Source organism: Periplaneta americana, chromosome 11, assembly GCF_040183065.1.
Source record: "Periplaneta americana isolate PAMFEO1 chromosome 11, P.americana_PAMFEO1_priV1, whole genome shotgun sequence".
In the NCBI taxonomy this organism is placed as follows: domain Eukaryota; kingdom Metazoa; phylum Arthropoda; class Insecta; order Blattodea; family Blattidae; genus Periplaneta; species Periplaneta americana.
The window spans coordinates 180,198,154-180,218,916 of record NC_091127.1 but is presented as its reverse complement, the minus strand read 5'-3'; the positions used below and the strand labels follow the sequence as shown (position 1 = coordinate 180,218,916).

The 20,763-nt window shown below is 33.8% G+C and overlaps 2 protein-coding genes across 4 annotated transcripts in view; one reads left to right on the top strand and one right to left on the bottom strand.

Moving 5' to 3' along the window:
* Positions 1–20,763, bottom strand: part of LOC138709663 (glyceraldehyde-3-phosphate dehydrogenase-like) — a 141,447-nt gene that overhangs the window by 95,517 nt on the left and 25,167 nt on the right. The window contains exon 1 of one of the 3 annotated variants that reach the window (XM_069840604.1): positions 133–192. The exons of 1 other annotated variant lie outside the window; for it this stretch is intronic. The gene's annotated coding sequence lies outside the window, so the exon portion shown is untranslated. Of the gene's footprint in view, positions 1–132; positions 193–20,763 lie in introns of those variants that run through there. One more of the 3 variants, XM_069840602.1, reaches the window with a different exon arrangement.
* Positions 188–20,493, top strand: LOC138709665 (mitochondrial 2-oxoglutarate/malate carrier protein-like). Its single transcript, XM_069840606.1, has 5 exons — positions 188–416; positions 692–928; positions 5,171–5,475; positions 10,423–10,522; positions 13,565–20,493. Exons 1-5 carry the CDS (start codon positions 352–354, stop codon positions 13,794–13,796), a joined length of 939 nt encoding a protein of 312 aa, XP_069696707.1. The 5' UTR covers positions 188–351; the 3' UTR covers positions 13,797–20,493.

The following is a 20,763-nucleotide window of genomic DNA, read 5'->3' as shown; positions in this document are numbered from 1 at the left end:
ACTTTGTAGGAGAAATCAAATTTCGCGCCGATTGTTTCCTTAGTATGCTTTTTTTTTTTTCTATGTCTTATACAATAAATTGTGTATTAAACAAGCGAATTAACATTGATGAGGTTATGAAGGAATTATTACCTTTACATTCTCAGTTATGTAACACCGCAGGAAAGAGAGGTGAAACCACTTCTCTGTTACGTAATAACAACCTATTTTCTCCGGCGTATGACGTGCTGGAACAGCTGACTGGTGGTAGCATAGGAGGGGAGAGTGTCTGCTGTTTGCTGAATAAGGGAGGAGAAATTCAAGAGAAGGTGGTGTTAAACCAGCAAGCAAAATTATTTTACTTTAATCAAAATGTCAGAAGAGAAAGCAAAAACAATACCAAATTCTATAAAATTTCTCTTTGGTGGATTGGCCGGGTAAGTAAGAAATTCACATACTGCCATTATCTCTATTTTATATAGTAATGGAATAATTCCTGCGTGCCGTAATGGTTATGGTCGTTCCTCCTGAGGCGGAATATTCAAATTGTAATGTATGTTTGAAATCGGGATTTGCTGTGTTTTTGTGTGATGTATGAGTATAGCTACAATCGTATTAAGCAGACAGTATGCCTTACTTATAACGTGTAAGTAGTAAAATGCAGTGTCATTCTTTTTCTTAAATGTGTGTAAGAAACAAATCTAATTTTCAGCATGGGAGGAACGTGTGTCGTCCAGCCTCTTGATTTAGTTAAGAACAGAATGCAATTAAGTGGTGAGGGTGGAACAGCGAGAGAGTATAAGACAAGTTTACATGCAATTCGAGGAATAATTCAGAAGGAAGGAGTTCTGGCTATGTACACTGGCTTATCAGCTGGGCTGCTTCGTCAAGCTACCTACACAACGACGAGACTTGGAATCTATACATGGCTATTTGAGAAATTTTCTGGGTAAGATCGCTTTTAATGTTTAAGATAAAAGATTAATATGGAATTTTGAAATAACATAGATACCATTTTCTTTCTATTTGTGTTGCCGGTTTCTCTTAGATTAGAGGGGAGGTTGGGAGATATTTATTTTAAGAATATTAAAGGAACCGTAATTCTCCATAATAACTACACTAACGGAGGCAAAATTATTTTTTGCTTCTCCGGTGTCTGTGACATGTAGATAGTCACTGATTAGCTCCCCCCACTCGTTACCAACATTACATGCGGGAGGACCAGGTTACGTATTTATTACAATATACTGGTACATGTCACTGAAGCCAGAGAAGCAAAAAAATATTGCCTCCTTTAGTGTAGCTTTCCTGGAGAATTGCTGAAATTTATGAAGGGAAAATATGTGCTTATGGTCACAGTTATACGTATTTTTAATTTTATTTTGACCACATAATACATAGTGATATCATTGTAGGTCTACATTGCAAAATACAGTCTTTTCTTACATACGGGTTTATTAGAGGCTATATTATATATAAGAAATAATGAAAGACGGGAAGCAAGTCGTACACTTAGGAATAAAATGACAGATTACTTGAAGGAAAAACTCAATGAGGTAGAAACAAGTAGTAAGAATAAAAACAGAGATTTATATAAGGGCATAAAGGAATTTAAGAATGGATATCAGGCAAGGTAAATGTGACTTGCTTGCAGATTCTCATTCCATCCTGAACAGATGGGAAAACTATTTTGGGCAACTACTAAATGTACATAGGCCAAATAGAAATGATCGGGACGAAATTGAAATACAAACTGCTGAGCCATTTATACCCGAACCCACACTTTCTTAAGTCGAAATTGCGATAGAAAAGCTAAAAAATTACAAGTCTCCAGGTATCGATCAAATTTCAGCAGAATCAATACAAGAGGGTGGAAGCACAATTCATAAGCTTGTACTTGCTATTTGGGAAAAGGAAATTGTACCAGAATAATGGAAGGAGTCCATAATTATTGTACCTATCTTTAAAAGGGGAACAAGACTAACTGTAGTAACTTTCGAGGAATGTCACTTTTGTTGACGTCATACAAAATTTTGTCCAATATTCTTTTGAGAATATTAACTCCGTATGTAGATGAAATTACTGGGGATCATCAGGGTGGTTTTAGGCATAATAGATCGATTATTGATAAGATTATTTTTGTATTCGACAAATATTAGAGAAAAAATGGGAGAATAAGGGTACAGTACATCATTTATTCATAGATTTCAAAAAGACATATGACTCGGTTAAGAGAAAAGTTTTATACAATATTCTTATTGAATTTTGTATTCCCAAGAAACTAGTTCGATTAATTAAAATGTGTCTCAGTGAAACGTACAACAGAGTTCGCATAGACCAGTTTCTGTCAGATGCTTTTCCAATTCACTGCGGGCTAAAGCAAAGATATGCACTATCACCTTTACTTTTTAATTTTGCTCTAGAATATGCCATTAGGAAAGTCCAGGATAACAGAGGGTTTAGAATTGAATGGGTTACATCAGCTCTTGTTTATGTGGATGACATAACTACATTAGGAGAAAATCCACAAACTATTGCGGAAAACACGGGAATTTTACTTGAAGTAAGTAAAGAGATAGGTTTGGAAGTAAATCCCGAAAAGACAAAGTATATGATTATGTCTCGTCATCAGAATATTGCACGAAATGGAAATATAAAAATTGGAAATTTATCCTTTGAAGAGGTGGAAAAATTCAAGTATCTTGGAGCAACAGTAACACATATAAATGATATTCGGGAGGAAATTAAACTCAGAATAAATATGGGAAATGCGATTATTATTCGGTTGAGAAGCTTTTATCATCCAGTCTGCTCTCAAAAAATCTGAAAGTTAGAATTTATAAAACAATTACCGGTTCTTCTGTATGGTTGTGAAACTTGGACGCGCACTTTGAGAGAGGAACAGAGGTTAAGGGTGTTTGAGAATAAGATGCTGAGGAAAATATTTGGGGCTAAGAGGGATGAAGTTACAGGAGAATGGAGAAAGTTACACAACGCAGAACTGTATGCATTTTATTCTTCACCTGACATAATTAGGAACATTAAACTCAGACGTTTGAGATGAGTAGGGCATGTAGCACATATGGGCGAAATGCTTATAGAGTGCTAGTTGGGAGGCCGGAGGGAATAAGACCTTTGGGAAAGCCGAGACGTAGATGGGAGGATAATATTAAAATGAATTTAAGGGAGGTGGGATATGATGGTGGTGACTGGATTAATCTTGCTCAGGATATGTGAGGGCGGCAATAGACCTCCGGGTTCCTTAAAAGCTATAAGTAAGTAAGTAATAATAACAATAATAATAATTTGCTCCTAGGCACACCATTAGCCAAATGTCTAGAATATCAGCTTTCCAAGCTGGTAACCCGGATTCGAATCTCGGCGGATCCAACTGGAATTTGTGATGGACAAAGACGGAGTTTGGTGGAGATACTCCCGTTTCCCCTACCAGCATTCCACCAATGCTCCATTAATCATCATTAAAGTGACTATTTTTTCAAAATTCAAAATCAGGACATTTAAAATAAGAAACAAGTGTAGCAGTAAAACAACACTGTTTTAATGAAAAAAAGCTGCAAAAGTACTCGCTCTACAATCTTCATTCCTAATTTTGCATCTTCTATCTTATATTTTTTAAGACTGGATTGATTTTAATAATACTGCGTTTTCCTGGATGTTCATATAAAATTCGATACAGGATTGGTTAAAATTATGTTTAGTAATTAGCATACATTTCAAAGTTTCAATGTGTAACTGAGTTTTATCACTGGACCACATATTATTCATCGAAGAAAACATATGTTCGACCAGTGCACTGATTTCTGGTAAACAGAGACAATATTCTACCAATATTTTGGCACCATGTTTTATTGTAACGGAATGAAAGAATGTACCAAGCCGATTAGCTTCATTTATTTGTCAGAAAATTATCAGTAACTGTTTAAAACAATGGCTTGACTTTTAACTTCTTCTCCTGTCCAGAAAATATGAAAATCTTTCAGTCAATTATGTAATGAGTCGAGAAATTTTCCAACATGCACCAGAGTAGGAACTAGACTAGCTTTACGAGCGAGTGTATTGGAACACATTCACTGCTGCTTAGCATTGTGTAAGGCATAAGGTTATCTGCTGGACAATAGAAGTCTAGCAGCAGTGAACGAGTTTCAGTGCTTTAGCTAAGCATAGGCTTGGCACTTGGCACAACCTGTTGTTGGTAAATTAATAATTTTTTATGCTTTACTCCTAACTAAACTGTTACATCTTATGACTAACCAGGACGAGGACAATGTTCTAAAAATCAGTACTGGTAAAATTAGTACGTACGGTCACTTTAATCATCATCATCATCATCATCATCATCATCATGATCATCATACAGTGTTACGTAGTTCGCCTCCTATGGTGCACCAAGAGCAATGCCTTCATGGTGGCTAAAAGAACTGCAAGCTTTGGTGCATCGTCTAGTACATGTGGATGCTTGGGTGAATTACAAAAGTCAAGTACCAGCCATTAGTTAAATAATAATGATAATAATAATAATAATAATAATAATAATAATAATAATAATAATTTGTTCTTCAGTGATCAATTTGACTTAAGAGTGTTTAAATTTACAGATATTTCATGCCTCTCCACTGGCAACTGTAAATGAGGGTTTCTCAATTAACATGTTCACTTATGGCAAAGAAATAACTTCCAAAAACTAGACTTTTTAAAGAAATAAAAATTTACGTATTGACAATACATTACAATTTAAAATACAGTCACATTTGTAATTGCAGAGTTCATATTATATTGTTTTCATGCACTGATTACTATAAGGCAAGATTTCCTTCTCGTTACATTTTGACAGATCTTTTTCCATCTCTCCTTTCCTTCTGTTCCCTTCATTGCTCCTTCTCTCCCTCCCCACTCTCTCTCGTAATATCAGTAACAGTTTTCCACAAAAAGTTTGATTATTACATATTAAGCATACCTTAATGCCTTCAGCCAACTTAATTGAAAAGATCTCAAGTTAGAAATTTATGCGAAATCTGTTTAGCACATGCTTTTCGTAGATAACTGAACTGATTGCTTGAAAATGATTTTGATAGAATCTTACTTTGTTTATTATTCGGCAATTACAAGGATGAAATTAATTGTAGTGATCCTAACTGTGCATTCATTCAGAATATATTTTTTTTTACTCTAGGAAGGATGGAAAGCCACCAGGTTTTTTCATGAAAGCAGCTTTAGGAATGACAGCTGGAATGGCAGGTGCTTTTGTGGGCACTCCTGCAGAAGTTGCACTTATTAGAATGACAGCTGATGGTCGGCTCCCTCTAGCAGAACGACGGAACTACAAAAATGTGTTTGATTCCTTGTTTCGTATTGTAAAAGAAGAAGGAGTTCTTACACTATGGCGAGGAGCAATTCCAACTATGGGTCGTGCTATGGTAGTGAATGCTGCTCAGCTAGCGTCCTACTCTCAAGCAAAACAGCTTCTTCTTGATTCAGGTCAGATATGGTTGTAATGTCACCTTTTTTATACCGAATGAAGCTAGAAAACATTGTTTCATATTTTCTAAACTAATATCAATATAGCCTATTAATAGTGGACATCTTCACATTTAAGAATGTGCAAGATTTAACAAAGTATTGTCAAGTAAAAATGCAAGTGCATATGAAATGTTACGTATTCAGTTAAATGTTTTAGCCTAGTTACTCGAAATATGTTTAGAGCATATAGATATATGACATAGCTTAAAAAGTATTGGTTAAACAATTTTATCTTAAAGAACTTCAGTTTAATGAATTTTATCTTTTAAATTCACCATCACAATTTAGGAATATGTACTGTGAAAAGAAATATATTTTCAGGTATGAATTCTTGGAAGCTAAATTTTATCACACTTTATTTTTCCGTGCTACGCATATAAAATGAACCTGGTTCTAAAAAAATTAGTAGACCACATAAAGAAGTGCAAAGTATTTTTGACATGTTGGGACTAGCTTTATTTTTCTCAAGTTCATCTAAACGTACTCACAAACTTGAGCAAGAAGTGAAAAGAGCTTTTCATCATTTGCACTCACAAGGTGGAACTACAACAGCAGACTAATTACTAGGGACCTGAATTTTTAGCATCTATTTTCATCAAAATTAACATCTGTTTTTCTGAAATTAGCATCTATTTTTTTCCTAAAGAAAACTTTGTGCATTCTACCTTTCATTTCTCAGAAGGTAACATTGTGAATAGTTCAGCGTTTTCCTCCTTCAAATTACATCATCTGTCTAAAACAACCGCACCATACTGTGATGAAATATGTTCACTACAACTGCACCATACTATGATGAAACATGTTCACTGTCAACATTGTTTGTTGGTGTCCACAATACTTGCAAACAGCATTCTGAAAATGGCTTATTCTCTTTTCTTAAAGCATTAAACACTTTCACTATGTCACATTTTTCATTTTTCACCTGCTGTTCAATAAGTTTCTTAAATGAATTGTATGCACTTCGAATTTCTTGTTTTGGTATACTCGAAAATCTGGAAGCATGTCAGTATTTGATTCATCAACATTGTTCTTGCTTGAAAAATAGCATTTTACTGAAGAAGTTATCGTGATTCTCTTCAGGACTTCTAATTCATATTTCTACAACCTTTGTTCAGTTCCAGTCTTCCTTATGCCGATGGTGTCTGTTGTATTTTACAGAAAAGAAACATTTGAGGAAGGTGATGGGGAGAGGAAGAGGGCAGAGAAAAAGCCGGGGTAAGGGGGGAGAGACAAAGATTGTGAGAGTGAGTGAGTGAGTGAGTGTGTGTGTGTTTGTTTTTCTCCTCCATTCCTAGACGTTTCTTGCAATCCAATACTTCTGCATCAAGATATCTTCTTTCTCTACAGCTGCACATATTTTAAGATGTTTCATATTCGTTTCTTCATTGGTGTTGCATAGGATACAGGAAGGTGTATTGAATTCCTATTCTGTATGGATGGCTTGATAAACATTCATGGCCTGTCACCAGTCTAAACAAAGTGACAGCAGATTTTTGTGGTATTTGTGGAATTTTTTCAGAATTTCTTAATATTATTTCCCATGAGCCTTAAATTTTGTCCTTTATTTCTTTTTTCTGGATTGAATGAAATTTGTTGATAGTGATTTGTTTTATACAATGAAAAGAAATGCCTGGCTTCGTTTCTGTATTATTATTCCACCATTTTTTTTGCCAGAGCATCTGCTATTTCATTTCCATGTGTATTACATTGTGAGGGGATCAATTTTATACTAATGATCTTTTTTAAATTGATCAAATGATTTATAATTTTTCTAGATTCCTAAATTTTGACATTTTTTGAAGTTGATGACCCAGCTAGTGCTTGTATGGCAACTCACGAATCTGACAGAATTACAACTTCCTGAAATTGATTTATTCTGTATAACAGATTCTGTAAAGATATCAAAATTTGATGAATATGAACCAACATTATGGTAAACTAAAAAAAGATGGCATGTACTGTCCAACTAAGTGGGTATGTCGCATCTCGGCTTCCCCCATCCATTTCTGCTGGCTCCTCTATAAAGGCTAGTCATTGGGCTGTTAGGCTTTTTTCTGAACATATTTGCTGTATGGAATTAGAAGTCAATGTAATATTGTACAACTGTTTAAAATAATTTAAGGAAAAGGGCTCCGTTAAGTAACTCACGTGATTTCCCCCATTTCGACGACTCTGCAACATAACCACATGGACAGACAGTAATTTTAAGTTTTTATCTAAATATAAGTTATGTTCTATTGATTGTTTGTTAAGGGGGATCTCTATTAATATGAAGTTTTCCACCAGCTGTGAGATTTCTAACTCTTGTTTTCTATCTTTCACAATATTAAAAAAAAAACTTTTGTGTTCTGAGTCTGTTTACTGGTACCCTTTTGTCCCAGCGACTCTTACATATTTTAATATATTTTAAATTCTGTATTAAAACTTGTTTTTCTAACTCCTTACAAATATTTTGGTTGTTTGTAATTATTTCTATAGCGGTAGTTTGAGATGTCTTCACTGCTAAAGAATATAATCTCTTCTATCCAAATTCCATCTTAACCTTCTCGTGGTCCAACCTGTCTAGTTTTTTTTTTCGAACGAGACACTGGGGTTCGAGTCACAGCAGTATAACTGTTTCACTAGAAATGGAGGAAATGCCATTTTCATATGCTGTCCTGTTACAGCATATAGCGTCCCACAAGTGTGGAAGTGAGACTCAAGAATCCTTATAACTAGGTCTGATGGCCCACAGACATTCTGGGGGTTGTGAATGAGTGATGTAGCCACCATAGTATAAAAGATGTTGCTCATGTAAAAACAGTCACAAATTTTATCTAAATGCACTCCAATGATGACTATTCCTACAGTAAAATGCACTATATTACTGATAAATCAGGTAGACGTCTTTCTCTTTTGAACAAATTAGCTGGGAAAAACTGGTGAAGTATTAGCGAAACCCTTAACACAACCTACCAAACAGTGGCGGCCGAAGGCAAAACGCCCGCCAAGATTCTCTATTGTCAGTGACAAAGCTTTTTGAGAACTGCCAACTTCATGTATTGTAATGTAAACTTTCTTTTTTGGATACAATGGAAGTATAAAAGTTTAAAGGGAGCATTAACAACATAACTGTGACAAATGAATATCTATATATACATACACACGTGATTTATACAGTGAGTCGAGGTTCTAAATTAGTAAACTTACATTTAACGTTTTTCATGTCAAGTTTAGCTGTAAAATGTCGTCTGCTCTTCAGCAAGTATCAACACCCCTAAAAATGGCACGCAGCTAATTGGACTGTTCCTAAACTAAAGAGGCTTGGTGGGCACGGCAAATACAGTGCCCAAAGCACACGGTCTGAGGCAAAGAGCTCCGCCTCCCTACAACTCACACTCCCATCCCTTCCTCGTCCATCGCTGGGCACGAGAAGAGAGAGCCCATTTTATTACCTGTTCAGAAAACTTGGGTTTCGTAGACTACTACACATTCTGAAAACATTAGTAGCAATGAAAATGTGAAACTCTTTAAGTTATTATTTCATAATGCAATTAAATTGTATTATAATATAGTCATAATACGATAATAAAAATCACTGGGAGGGCACGTGCCCATGTGCCCCTTAATAAAAGCCGCCCCTGCTACCAAATGTATGTTAAACCAGTCCTCAAATATTGTGGTGAAGCTCTAATAACAGCTCCAAAAAGAAAGCTAGAAAAACGTAATCAACTTCAAAATCAGGCTCTAAGTTAGGAATGTTACGATGGTGGATGTTGGAGAGTTGGTGCATGGCTTGCATGGTGAATCGAAGTGACTGAGCTGGAAGTAGGAACGCTCCTGCTGAAAATCTTTTTCCGATCTGCTCTTTATTATATTGGTCTGGAGGGAAGGGAAACGAGGGAGAGATATTTTCTCTCTCCGTTCATTAACTTAGGCACACTTGTGATGTCACGTTTGCGCAAAATACTTTGGCTTTGTCTGATTCGTGTATGTCATGGAAGTATGTGCCAGCCATATTGGGCTGACAGTCTCATACTGTCTAATGTAATGGGAGATATTGCTTACTGGCTTCGGCCTGACCTACTTCTGTCAGGAAAACCATTGGTCATTAAAGAAAATAATAATAATAATAATAATAATAATAATAATAATAATAATAATAATAATAATAATAATAATTCGTACCACACGAGATGAAAAGGAGTAATGTAATTCTCAGAGTGAAAGCAAATTTCGGCTCTTCCTTTAGTTTTGATTGAAAGGAAATTACTTTTAACACTGCAAAGAACCCCTCCCCTTTATGATAGTGATTGATTTACTTGTTTAAGAAACCTCTACTCATTGAGCTGTTGTGCAAACATTAACAAGTAATTCTGGGTTCACAATGTACAAGGATAAAATATAAAAGGTACGTGGTTTTCACCTTGTTTTCTGTAAAACCTGGTGCTAACTGCAGTAATAGAATAGAAAATGAATGGTACCATTCTGAATTCAGTAAAACGTGTGTAAAATATGTGTGCGTGGTAGGAATGATGATAATGGCAAAGTACCGAAAAGGATTAATCTCATGATGAGGACTCTAAATTGGCATTGGTAGTCTATTCCGATTACTTTCGCGTTGAATAGTCATGCCTCGCTACTGTAACTCAGTGTATAAAAATTAAGTTAAAATAAGAGACATGTTTCAATTTTGTTGCAGGAAAGGTCTGGGAGATTATTTTAAATAAATAAAATTTAGATTATTTACTATTAGAAACGTTTACAGTGCCTTCTAGATGAAAAAAATACTATCTAATTCCTTTGCTTTAAGATATTTCTTTTAACTTTAACTTTTTGTCCGATGAAAGAAAAAATAGTTGGAGGAAATAATTTGTATGTGTTGGGATTAGGATGAAAATGTTACGTTTTTCTTTTTAATTACAGGCTACTTCAGAGATAATGTCTTCCTCCACTTCTGTGCTAGTATGATTTCTGGTCTAGTCACTACAGCTGCCTCCATGCCAGTTGACATAGCTAAAACAAGGTACAATTGTTGCTCATGTAATTTATCATCTTTCTCGAATACAAACTGTGAGTACTGGTATTACTTACGGAAGCACCAGAAAGCCACATATAGTTGATATTCATTATTATTTCTCTTGTGCATATAATTATTTCCGAAGTGTATGTTGTGTGCCCATCTTCAGATTTCGGAAATAATAATCTATATGCTCGTAGATTGGATTATTTTATGAGGGTCGTTCTGAAAGTAATGCTCCTATTTATTTTCATGGAAACTACAACAGATACATAGAGCATAATAACACAGTTAAATAGAGCAAGATTTCAGCTACTTACACTTATTTTTTCACATAATCCCTACCACTCGTTATGAATTTTTTCCAGCTATGAACAAGAGTCTCCATGTATTGTGGGTCCCTATCACCACGGCATGGCGCATCCTCAGGTTGCGGATAGAGGAGATGGCCTCCAGATATGGAGGGTAGCTGCGAATATATTGAATAAGCAGTTGTGGACAGCCAATAAGGGGTGGTCCTCCAGCTTGGGGGTTGGGCGAAGGGCTAACAACCCATCACCTTAAAAAACATACAATAAGCCTCGGAATGGGACCTTTGGGGAGGCTGAAACGTAGATGGAAGGATATTAAAATGGATTTGAGGAAGGTGGGATATGATGATAGAGACTGGATTAATTTTGCACAGGATAGGGACCAATAGCAGGCTTATGTAAGGGCGACAATGAACCTGCGGGTTCCCTAAAAGCCATTTGTAAGTAAGTATGAACAAGAGTCTGCATGCCACGCTCGTAAATATCTGAACCGGCAGAGACAAGCCACCTTATTACAGCTGCAATGGCAGCATCTTTGTCTGGAAAATGTTGCTGCCTGCATAATACATCTTTCATAGGCTCAAAGAGATGGAAGTTTGAAGGTGCTAAGTCCGGACTATCAGTGGATGTGATAGGACAGTCCAATCAAATTTTGCAATGTGCTCAGTGGTCGCGAAACTGGTGTGGAGCCTGGCCTTATCACGTTGCAAGCGAAAGGTTTTCTTTTCTGGCCTGACTCTGGAAATTCAGGCTTTCAGCATAGTCAGAATTGACAGTTTCTCCAGACTCCAAGGCATCCAAAATAATCACATTCTGCCTATCCCAGAAGACTGTCATTTCGCCTGTTGAAACGCACCACTCACAGCCTTACTGTGCTCACATTCACTGTATGGACTCTGTACACCTTTAGCAAACGTCAATGGATGTCAATGGTTGCAATTTGTTTGACAGTGAGGAGTTCAGTAACACATCTCTGTTTCTTATGCACCTCTATGTTAGATGTCATTTTGGTAAACTGCCTTGGTGCCACTATCTATTGCATGACAACCAAACTAACAGGATATTAATGTGAAGGCTTAATTTTTACTACAGTGCCACTTACATCACTTAGGCGTTACATGTCAGCAGAAAAAATAGCAGGCATTACTTTCAGAACAACCCTCATATGTTTCTTTATTGAATATCCAACATATTTCATTCAAAACAATTGAAGGGTACACAGGAAAAACGAACAATGTCGCAATGCTGTTAAGGGTGATGTCATTATCTAATTCACTGTATTACTACAAACTTTAGTGTTATTTTTACCAAAAGTGGTAAAGGAGAATTAAAACCACGGATACATTCATCATTCCCTTCATTTCAAGTAGAAACACCAATAAATTTAGCAGTAATATACCGAAATAGATCAATATCTCAACCTTAACGGAAATGTGACATTGTTCGTTTTTCCCGTGTACCCTTCAATTAGTAAGTGATTTATTCATCATAAAATCCTGTGCAGGATATTGGTTTTGTCAATATAAATACAGAACTAACATAAAATAATTTATTAAACAATATTTTACCTGTAGTTAGTTGATCTTTTCTAAGTATTTTCTAGTATATGCTACACTGTGCAGATCTGATTAATTTTTTATGCTCGACCATGCCGAAATGTAGTAATTATACACCTGGTAGCAGTCCTTTAATGCATGTCATTAAAGTACACCTACTCATTAAAGTACAGGTGTTCAGCCAATGACAACTCAGCTTACAGGTGTTCAGCCAATGACAAGTCAGCTTTGTACCGTTATAAAACCGCAGGTATCGATTATTCTCGGATATGCAATCGAAAGAGAATTAGCGAAAAGTCACGGAGGCTGGAAATGCAATACTGTCGCAGAAGGTTATGTTCTGTTACTATAATAATTAGCGTTAATTGTAAATAATATTCAAATAAATTCAATTTGTCATCTCGTTTTTCAATGTCGAATTCAATAATCAAGGTTATATCAAGTTTAACGGGATTACATCAAAGTCAATGACATTATTGTTCCTCGGAAAAAATCAATACTTTCGCGTCTGCGCACATCTCACAATTCACGCTTGCGCTCGTTTCATAAATATTTATACTTGCATCTTAATTACTATCATTATAGGCTCATTGCATACTGTACTATTATGTCATATTGGTGAATGTAACTTTTTTTTTTTTTTTTGCAATATCTACTTTGCTTTTCGATATGAATGCATGCTGTTTAATTTACAAATTATTCTCATACATACTCTTTTGTGTTTGCATTGGTAGTAGCCCCCATACCTCAATAACATACAGCAAAATTTGAAGAAAAAAAAAAAATATATATATATATATATATATATTATCCATAATATAGGGGTACCATTTTAGTGTATGCAATCATATTTCTCTCGTAGTTGGTTCTATATGAATTATCGAAAATAGTGGATGATTGCTGCAAAGAAATGGGTGTATTGACTTGACTTTATCTGTAGTCAAAGTTCTGGGCAGGGGTATAAAAACTAGTAGATGTAATAGAATTCACTTTGATATAACTTGCCACTTTACTCTCTAAATGTGTCATGTATCAGAGTAGATGATATAAAGTAAAAAATGCAGATAAAACTTATAATGAAACTAAAATAATGTAGAGTAAAGGAAAAGGATGTGGCCAATTTCTAATAGTATTTGTTTTAATCATTTCGAGTCCTGAAAGTTTCCCATTCTGTGTTCCAGGATTCAGAACATGAAAACAATAGACGGGAAACCAGAATACACAGGTGCTGTTGACGTGCTGGCAAAGGTCGTACGTAAAGAGGGTTTCTTTTCTCTTTGGAAAGGTTTCACCCCATACTATGCTAGACTTGGACCACACACTGTCCTTACATTCATATTCTTAGAACAGATGAACTATATGTACAAGAAATATGTTCTTGGAGATCTGAGTGGAAAAGGAGGTGGATTATAAAGATTTTTTAGAAGACTGGAATTGCATTGTAACTAGTGTCTGTTGTACAGAATTGTATGCCTAATCGTTGTAGTATTGGGGGAACATATTTATAATATATGTTGAATCATACTCCTTACTCTTATATTTATATTCTTTGTTTTTATTATTATTATTAATATTATATATCATTTTAATTATTAGCTGTTTAAGTGGCAAGATTTTTATTATATACCGATTAAGACTGAAATACTATAAATATAACAAGAATCGGGATGTATATTACCTCATTTTATGTATAATTTTTTTTTTCTTTCATTCCTTCCGAAATCATTATTGAGTACATTTTTTTTATACAAAATAACTGTAATCATGCAATCTTGTATATATTTCCCATCCCTCTATTTTGACGATAGGGAATTTGAAATGACATTTAAATTATCACAAATAAGGAGATAAAGTATTCATGACAATTGCATTAGAAGACTATTTTTTCCAATTGTTGTATAAAATAGATTAAATTTAAATTATTACACTTTTAAACGCACATTTATGTTAAAGTCCTGTCCTACTTACATAACAAGTTTACATTTAGGTTATGTCTGTAACAATGCTACTCAAAATGGTTCCTAAGCAAGGTTTTACCTTGAAGAAAGTTATAAATCAGATTAACTTATTTGAAGTCATCAGCACAAATACATCCTTAAAAAAAATCGTGAAAAACTTATTTTGCAGTATCCTCTCTGAAATGTATGTATTGTAATATGTACTGTGTTCAACCAGTATTTTCAAACAATATTATTTTATTATACATAAATATTTGAGCATGGTAGCAAGTGAGTTCATTAAATATGTAATTGAAGTAAAAGATAAAAATTTATATATGACAGCAATACAGATTTATCTTCACTTCAGTCTTTGCAGATTTATTCAGTTCCTCTCAAATTCACTGTCTAAGAATAAGTGGCTAGTATCCAACTAAGAGCTGGGGCAGTTTACTTCAACCGATTAAAGGTGAGAAAATATTGTGGTTCATAGCATGAAAATTACGTTACAAATAATTCGTTAAAATCTAGATGTACTGAATAGTTGAAAGGTACTTCACAGTTCATTCTAGTATTGAACAAAACCAGTAACAATAATTTGTTTTTGTCTATCACAGTTCAGATTGGATTTTTTTTTTTTTTTTTTTTTTTTTTTTTGTAGTTACTTGTATCAAGTGTATAAGATGTGTTGTGTGAGTGGAAAATTGTAGTCTGTTCATATATCAGTCTACATAAAATAATTCAGACATCATTTGTCAAATTTTGACGAAACTCGATTTTAAACATTTGCACAATTTTTGTTCACTAAAATTGGTCAATTACTGGTATTTCAGGAACCTCTCATGAGCACATTTATTTAATTTTTAACGAAGAACTAGACTAACAGCCAAATTTTTAGTATCTAAATAGGTATTTATTTTCAGACTATAAATATATACTGTAGTATAAAAAAAGTCTCAAAATGAGTGAACAATGCTTACAATAATTATAAAACACAGCATTCATTCATATATTTTGTATTTGAAAGAAATAAAACCAAATCGAATATGAGTTTTGTGCTCCATTGTTGACCTCACAGTACGTGCCCAACATTTTTTCTAAGTTTTCAACATAAAAATGAATAGATTAATATTAGTTTGTACGCTGAAAAAAGCATTCTGCATCTGCTGAAGTGAAAGTAGTGCATAGACCGAGATTTAGCATTCATTTTGTCTTGATTTTTTAAACCGAAATTGGAACTGCTGTGCAGAGTTTTCAGTTTGTTCTTTTCAAGAACTTCTCTCGGTTTCATTTTCACTTTTCATCAGTGGTGCCAAATAGTTGGGAAATTTTCTGCTTAGTTTGTTCCTGCACTTCTGAAAACAGTACTACTAATTTAAGTAAGGAAAGTAAAGTGGGACCTAATATACATAAATTGTTTTCAACACACTATAGCTTCTTTTATTTCGACAATAATACTGCACAGCCATCAGTGAATGAGTACTAAAAGTTTGTAATGAAAAGCCTGTGCCATTATCGGTGCCTGGATGAACACTTCACCACAGATATGAGTTTATTTATATTTGTGATTTCTATTTTGATCTGCTGTTCGGTTCAGTCTATGGGCTACACAGATCAAATTAGTAAAAGAAGGATAAAGGACCTTCAGTAGTTGCATGGATCTTTTGAAAGGAGCATCTATAGATATTGATATTTATTATCAACAGATGATGTGATGGTGATCCTCACGTTTCCTGTTTATGTTCCACCATAACATTGATTACAATTCAATCAATCAATCAATCAATCAATCTTCTTAATGTATCCAGCTGTTTGCTGACAACATAAAGTCCACTGTAGTCTATTCAGTTTTTTCACGAGAAATGAGGGGTATTTTGATCAATGTTCATTATAGATGCCTATTGCTAATAGCCAGAGTTGGGGTGTAGTCAATATATACTGCAGGGCTGTGTCTTCTGCAACTGGTAATGATGATATTGATTACATTTCAACCCAATCATTTTGTAAATTCCCTTATTTCTTTTAAACTCCCTTCTCTTATAGTAAATAGGATTACTTCTACTTCATTCGTCATCTACCATTCTTCACCTCCCTACAATTTTGCTCATTTTTGCTTCCTTTTGGAGATAAAAATTGTTTTATATGAAACATTTCATAATGTGTTTTGGGAAAGCCACTGATTTAATTCCCAATATGCTCAAGTCATTTTGAGACAGCAGTGTATTATGATAATAAATGATTGAAAGAATTTTATTTTTGTCCTTTAAATATGCAGAAATTTGATCCGAACAAATGCAACTTTTTGTTCTGCAAAGGAATTTTACAATGTTACATTTGTTCGGATCAAATGGTTGCTCATTTAATGGACAAAACTAAAATTCTTTCAATCATTTATTATCATAATGCACTGCTCTCTTAAATTGACTAAGCTTATTGGAAATTAAATCAATGGCTTTCCCAAAACACGCTAGGAAATGTTTCATATAAAACAATTTTTATCTCGAAAAGGTCACAAAAACGAGCAAAATCATATTAAACTTCTTTATTTGAAATATCTCAAAGAAATATCTGAAATTAATGACATTACTTATGGTTCATATATACACGAGGGTGATCCCAGAAATAATGCACAGTTACTCAATTGCTATATATTTTATTTTTTCAATCCACTTACATCAAGAGCGTTCAAAATAGTCCCCTTCGAGTTTTATGACTAGGGACGAGATTTTTAGGTTTTTAAAAAGACCATTTTAGGTTTCTGGCATAGATGAAATATGTTTTTTTTGGGGGATTTTATGTCCAACTGTGAAAGGGGTCGCAAAAACTGTCCGATCGTTAAAATGTATCCTTACAATTATTCTTAAAAAAATATATATATATATATTTGTTAAGGCAACATGGACCACGAAACTGACCTTTTCAAGAACCAAACTTTTTATCAAAATTTATAAGATTCGAAATTTTTGCTCCTTTCCCTTTAACATTATTTGTAGTTTGAATAAATTATTGTAACAATTAACATTTTATATAATATAATTTGCCTTGATATACTACATAAATTTCAGTTTTCAATACATAAAAGGTAGAGTACACACACAACTTTTGAATTAAATTTGTTCAAACTTGATCAAGAATTATTTAAAGAAGTAACAAACAAATAACATTATTTACTGGTACTGTTCCTGATTGCAATAGCCTATATGACCAAATACTTTTCAGGATTCTCGACTAAGAAGTTTTTTCTATTGTCTCTCAAAATACATTTGAAGGACGAAAAGGTTCTTTTGACAGCACATGATGTCATAGGTGTAAATTTCATCGCTGCCACTGCAGCAGGTACCCACGGTAACTGACAATTGAAACTTTCCCCCTGGAGAATGGAGCACACATTTTTCATTTTTTCAAACCCTGGATTCCTCTGCAATACTTTCTTCAGTTTTAATGTGACAGCTTCAACCACGGGTCCTGGTATTTGTTTCTGTAAAAGCAAGTTAATGACACTAATTGTATCTTTCAATTGTAGCGACGAAGATTCCAAGTACAATATATTTTGGAAGATCACAGAAATGTGCCTTGAGAAAAGCAAGGGAGCCATAGAGGTTGTCACTGCTAAGTATAGATTTTGCATCCACGTCGAGAGTGTTTTTCCTCTCTCTCTTTTGAAATGTATTGGTATTTCTCTCAAAATAAAAAAAATCAATATATAACGCAATAAATACAGGATAACGCTTATCAGCAATGATTTAGGTTTTTTTAGGTACTAAGGTCCAATAGAATTCACATATACAACTCCTTCGATCATGATTTGGAAAAGTGTTGAAAGAAATTAGGAGTTCAGAAGCAAGGAAAAAAATAGGTAAAACCCTACAAATCCGGTCCTTAGTTATGGCTACTTCCCAATGTTGTGGTAGATGCTGGATGCAGTTTAATTCTTCTTTGAAGGTTTAGCTCTCAAATGCGTTGGGTCACAGCTGTATTCAGGTCATTTAACATTTTAAAACGATCCCCAAACGATCATTTTAGGAGAAAGGTCATAGTCAGATGGACTCAATGCTCTCTAAATAGCTATTTTCCGATTTTCTCTGGGCCATATTTTTGTTAATATAATCTTGGGTGTAGACATGTCAAAATCTCATTTTCAAGGCGACTAACCCAAATATGTACAAAGCATTTTAATGGAAGCATTGATTTTGTAATTAACAGAATATTTTTTTGTCATGCCCTTGTAAATTCAAATTCAGGTTACATAAATGTGAAAATATTCACCTAAGTAAACTAAGAGCACCAAAGATTCATGGTTTTGTAAAGAAATATGTGAATGAAGTTTGTTAACACTTTTCTCCTAGATATAACTGTCAGATCTCAGTGTGAAGAAGGAGCATTTTGCTTTCTGCTCTCATTTCATCACACAGTTTAGCAAACAGCCTACTCTGTAATCGACTTTTAATAAAATTAACCATCCTTACAGCATCACCGAAAATAATTATTAAGATTGTCTGAAATAATTTTTCTGGTAAGCACCTCTGACAGAAGTAGTGCATTCTGAACAGTTGGAACTAGTTTTTATGATTATTCTTAAATTTTTGTAGGAAGATCGCACGTTATTAATTATTTTTTTGGGGGTTGCACAGTTGAGATTTAAAGTAACTGACTAAGTTTAAATGTTTGCTATGAGTTATTAATATGGCACTGTATATTCGTCTCTATTCAGTTGTTAACTGAGGAATATAAGAAAATTGTACACAGTTCATGCATGATTATGTTTTTTAAAAAGGAAATGTAATACGAAAAATAACTTTTAAAATGTCAGTACAGTATTTCTGATTGAACACGCACAAATAAAGATAAAATACGACTTAAACTTTCACAAGTTATTGGAATATTTGGCAGAACTTGCCATATATGCACGAAGTTTTTACAGTATTTCACAAATTTCAGGTGTCCTCATAGGAGTTTTCTTTGATAAGCTCTTCCAACCCTAGGCTTTAAAGTTAAAGAACCATACATGCAACGGAAGGTTTTACTGATAAAGCTGTTTATACCTAAAAACATTAATGAAGACGCAATCACCTTCCGAGGTTGGTTTGGTTTTTATAAACGAAATGTAAGAAAGGAGGCTTTATTGTGAATCTTCAAATGTATACTGGTAATTAACAATTTGCATTCAGTGTCGTTGGAAGTTTGAAAATATTTGTTTCGTAATGATATAAACTGAAAAGATAGGTATATTGTTGCTGCGCCTCCAAAATCCTCTATGTTTTTTTTTTTTTTTTTTTTTTTTTTTTTTTTTTTTTTTTTTTGCAGCAGAAAGAAAAGCATTGTTATTTTCAATTCTCTTGATTTTCAAAGCTATAGTCGGTATAATTTATTCATTTTCTTGTAATGATTGAAATTAAACGGAAAGTAGCTTTGAAAATCATAGGAATTAAAAGTGACAATGTTTTTTTTTCCTTCTCCTGTCAAAAGAAAAAAAAAATTGGAGGCGCAGCAACGATATGCTTCAATTGAACATTAAAGTAATATATTTTTGTTTTATAGATCTTCAAAGTACATAATATTTATAGTAAATTAACATGTTTCAGCCACTTGAATAGCTAGTATAATCTGTTACTACTTGTAAAATTTAAAATGTACCGGTATCTGTTTATGCATAGTTCTGTACCAACAGACTTTCAATGTGGCTTCACTAGAGATGAAAATAATTAACATAGATTGTTAGCACTGCTTATTAATTGGATTTCTTTTACGGTACTGAAATAGTTTTAAGTGCTAATAAATGATAAAGTGTTCACACAAAAGTGTTTGCTCAATTACTTCAGACTATGAGTTTAAGAAGAATTCTTCAAGATATGTTAGAGATAAGTTGTTACATTGCAATAGTGCTCTTAAACTGTAATACAAGTGAGGTGTCAACTGTGTAATTTTTATGTGCATAGAAATGATAGTTTTTTTTATTTCTCATCTTTTGTCTCATAAACACAAGGATGTCACATTATTATAGAGGTAGAATTTATGTAAAGTGCCTTAAGTCTGTTATGAAGTTCAAGAGTATCAGTAGTGAAATATACATCACGAAAATTTTGTATTTTTTTTTAATACAAACATTTGCTTATACTTAAAATGATTGTTGTGTATTTTTGTAATTTTTTCAAATAAACATTTCATTGCACATACTCGCTTCAAAATTACTATTAATTGAATTTTATATATGACAAGACTCAAATTTTAATTCGATGTTATTTAAATTTGATTTTTCACTTTAAGAAATGTTATTAAATAATTCGTGAATTAATGAAATAAGTAAGTTACTGGTAAATCTAAGCTACTATTGGCCATCTCACCCTAAATATCACCGTTTTGAGTTGTATATAGCATGGATTTTAAGCTTGTTTAAAGATGAGGGCAATAAAGTAGCTACAATGAAACCCATTCTTAAAGTAACA

Excerpts from the sequence above, each read along its gene's own strand:
- LOC138709665 (XM_069840606.1), top strand. The coding sequence starts at position 352 with ATGTCAGAAGAGAAAGCAAAAACAATACCAAATTCTATAAAATTTCTC. Across the intron at positions 929-5,170 it reads CTATTTGAGAAATTTTCTGG|GAAGGATGGAAAGCCACCAG; the intron begins GTAAGATCGCTT and ends TTTTTACTCTAG. Across the intron at positions 10,523-13,564 it reads GTTGACATAGCTAAAACAAG|GATTCAGAACATGAAAACAA; the intron begins GTACAATTGTTG and ends TCTGTGTTCCAG.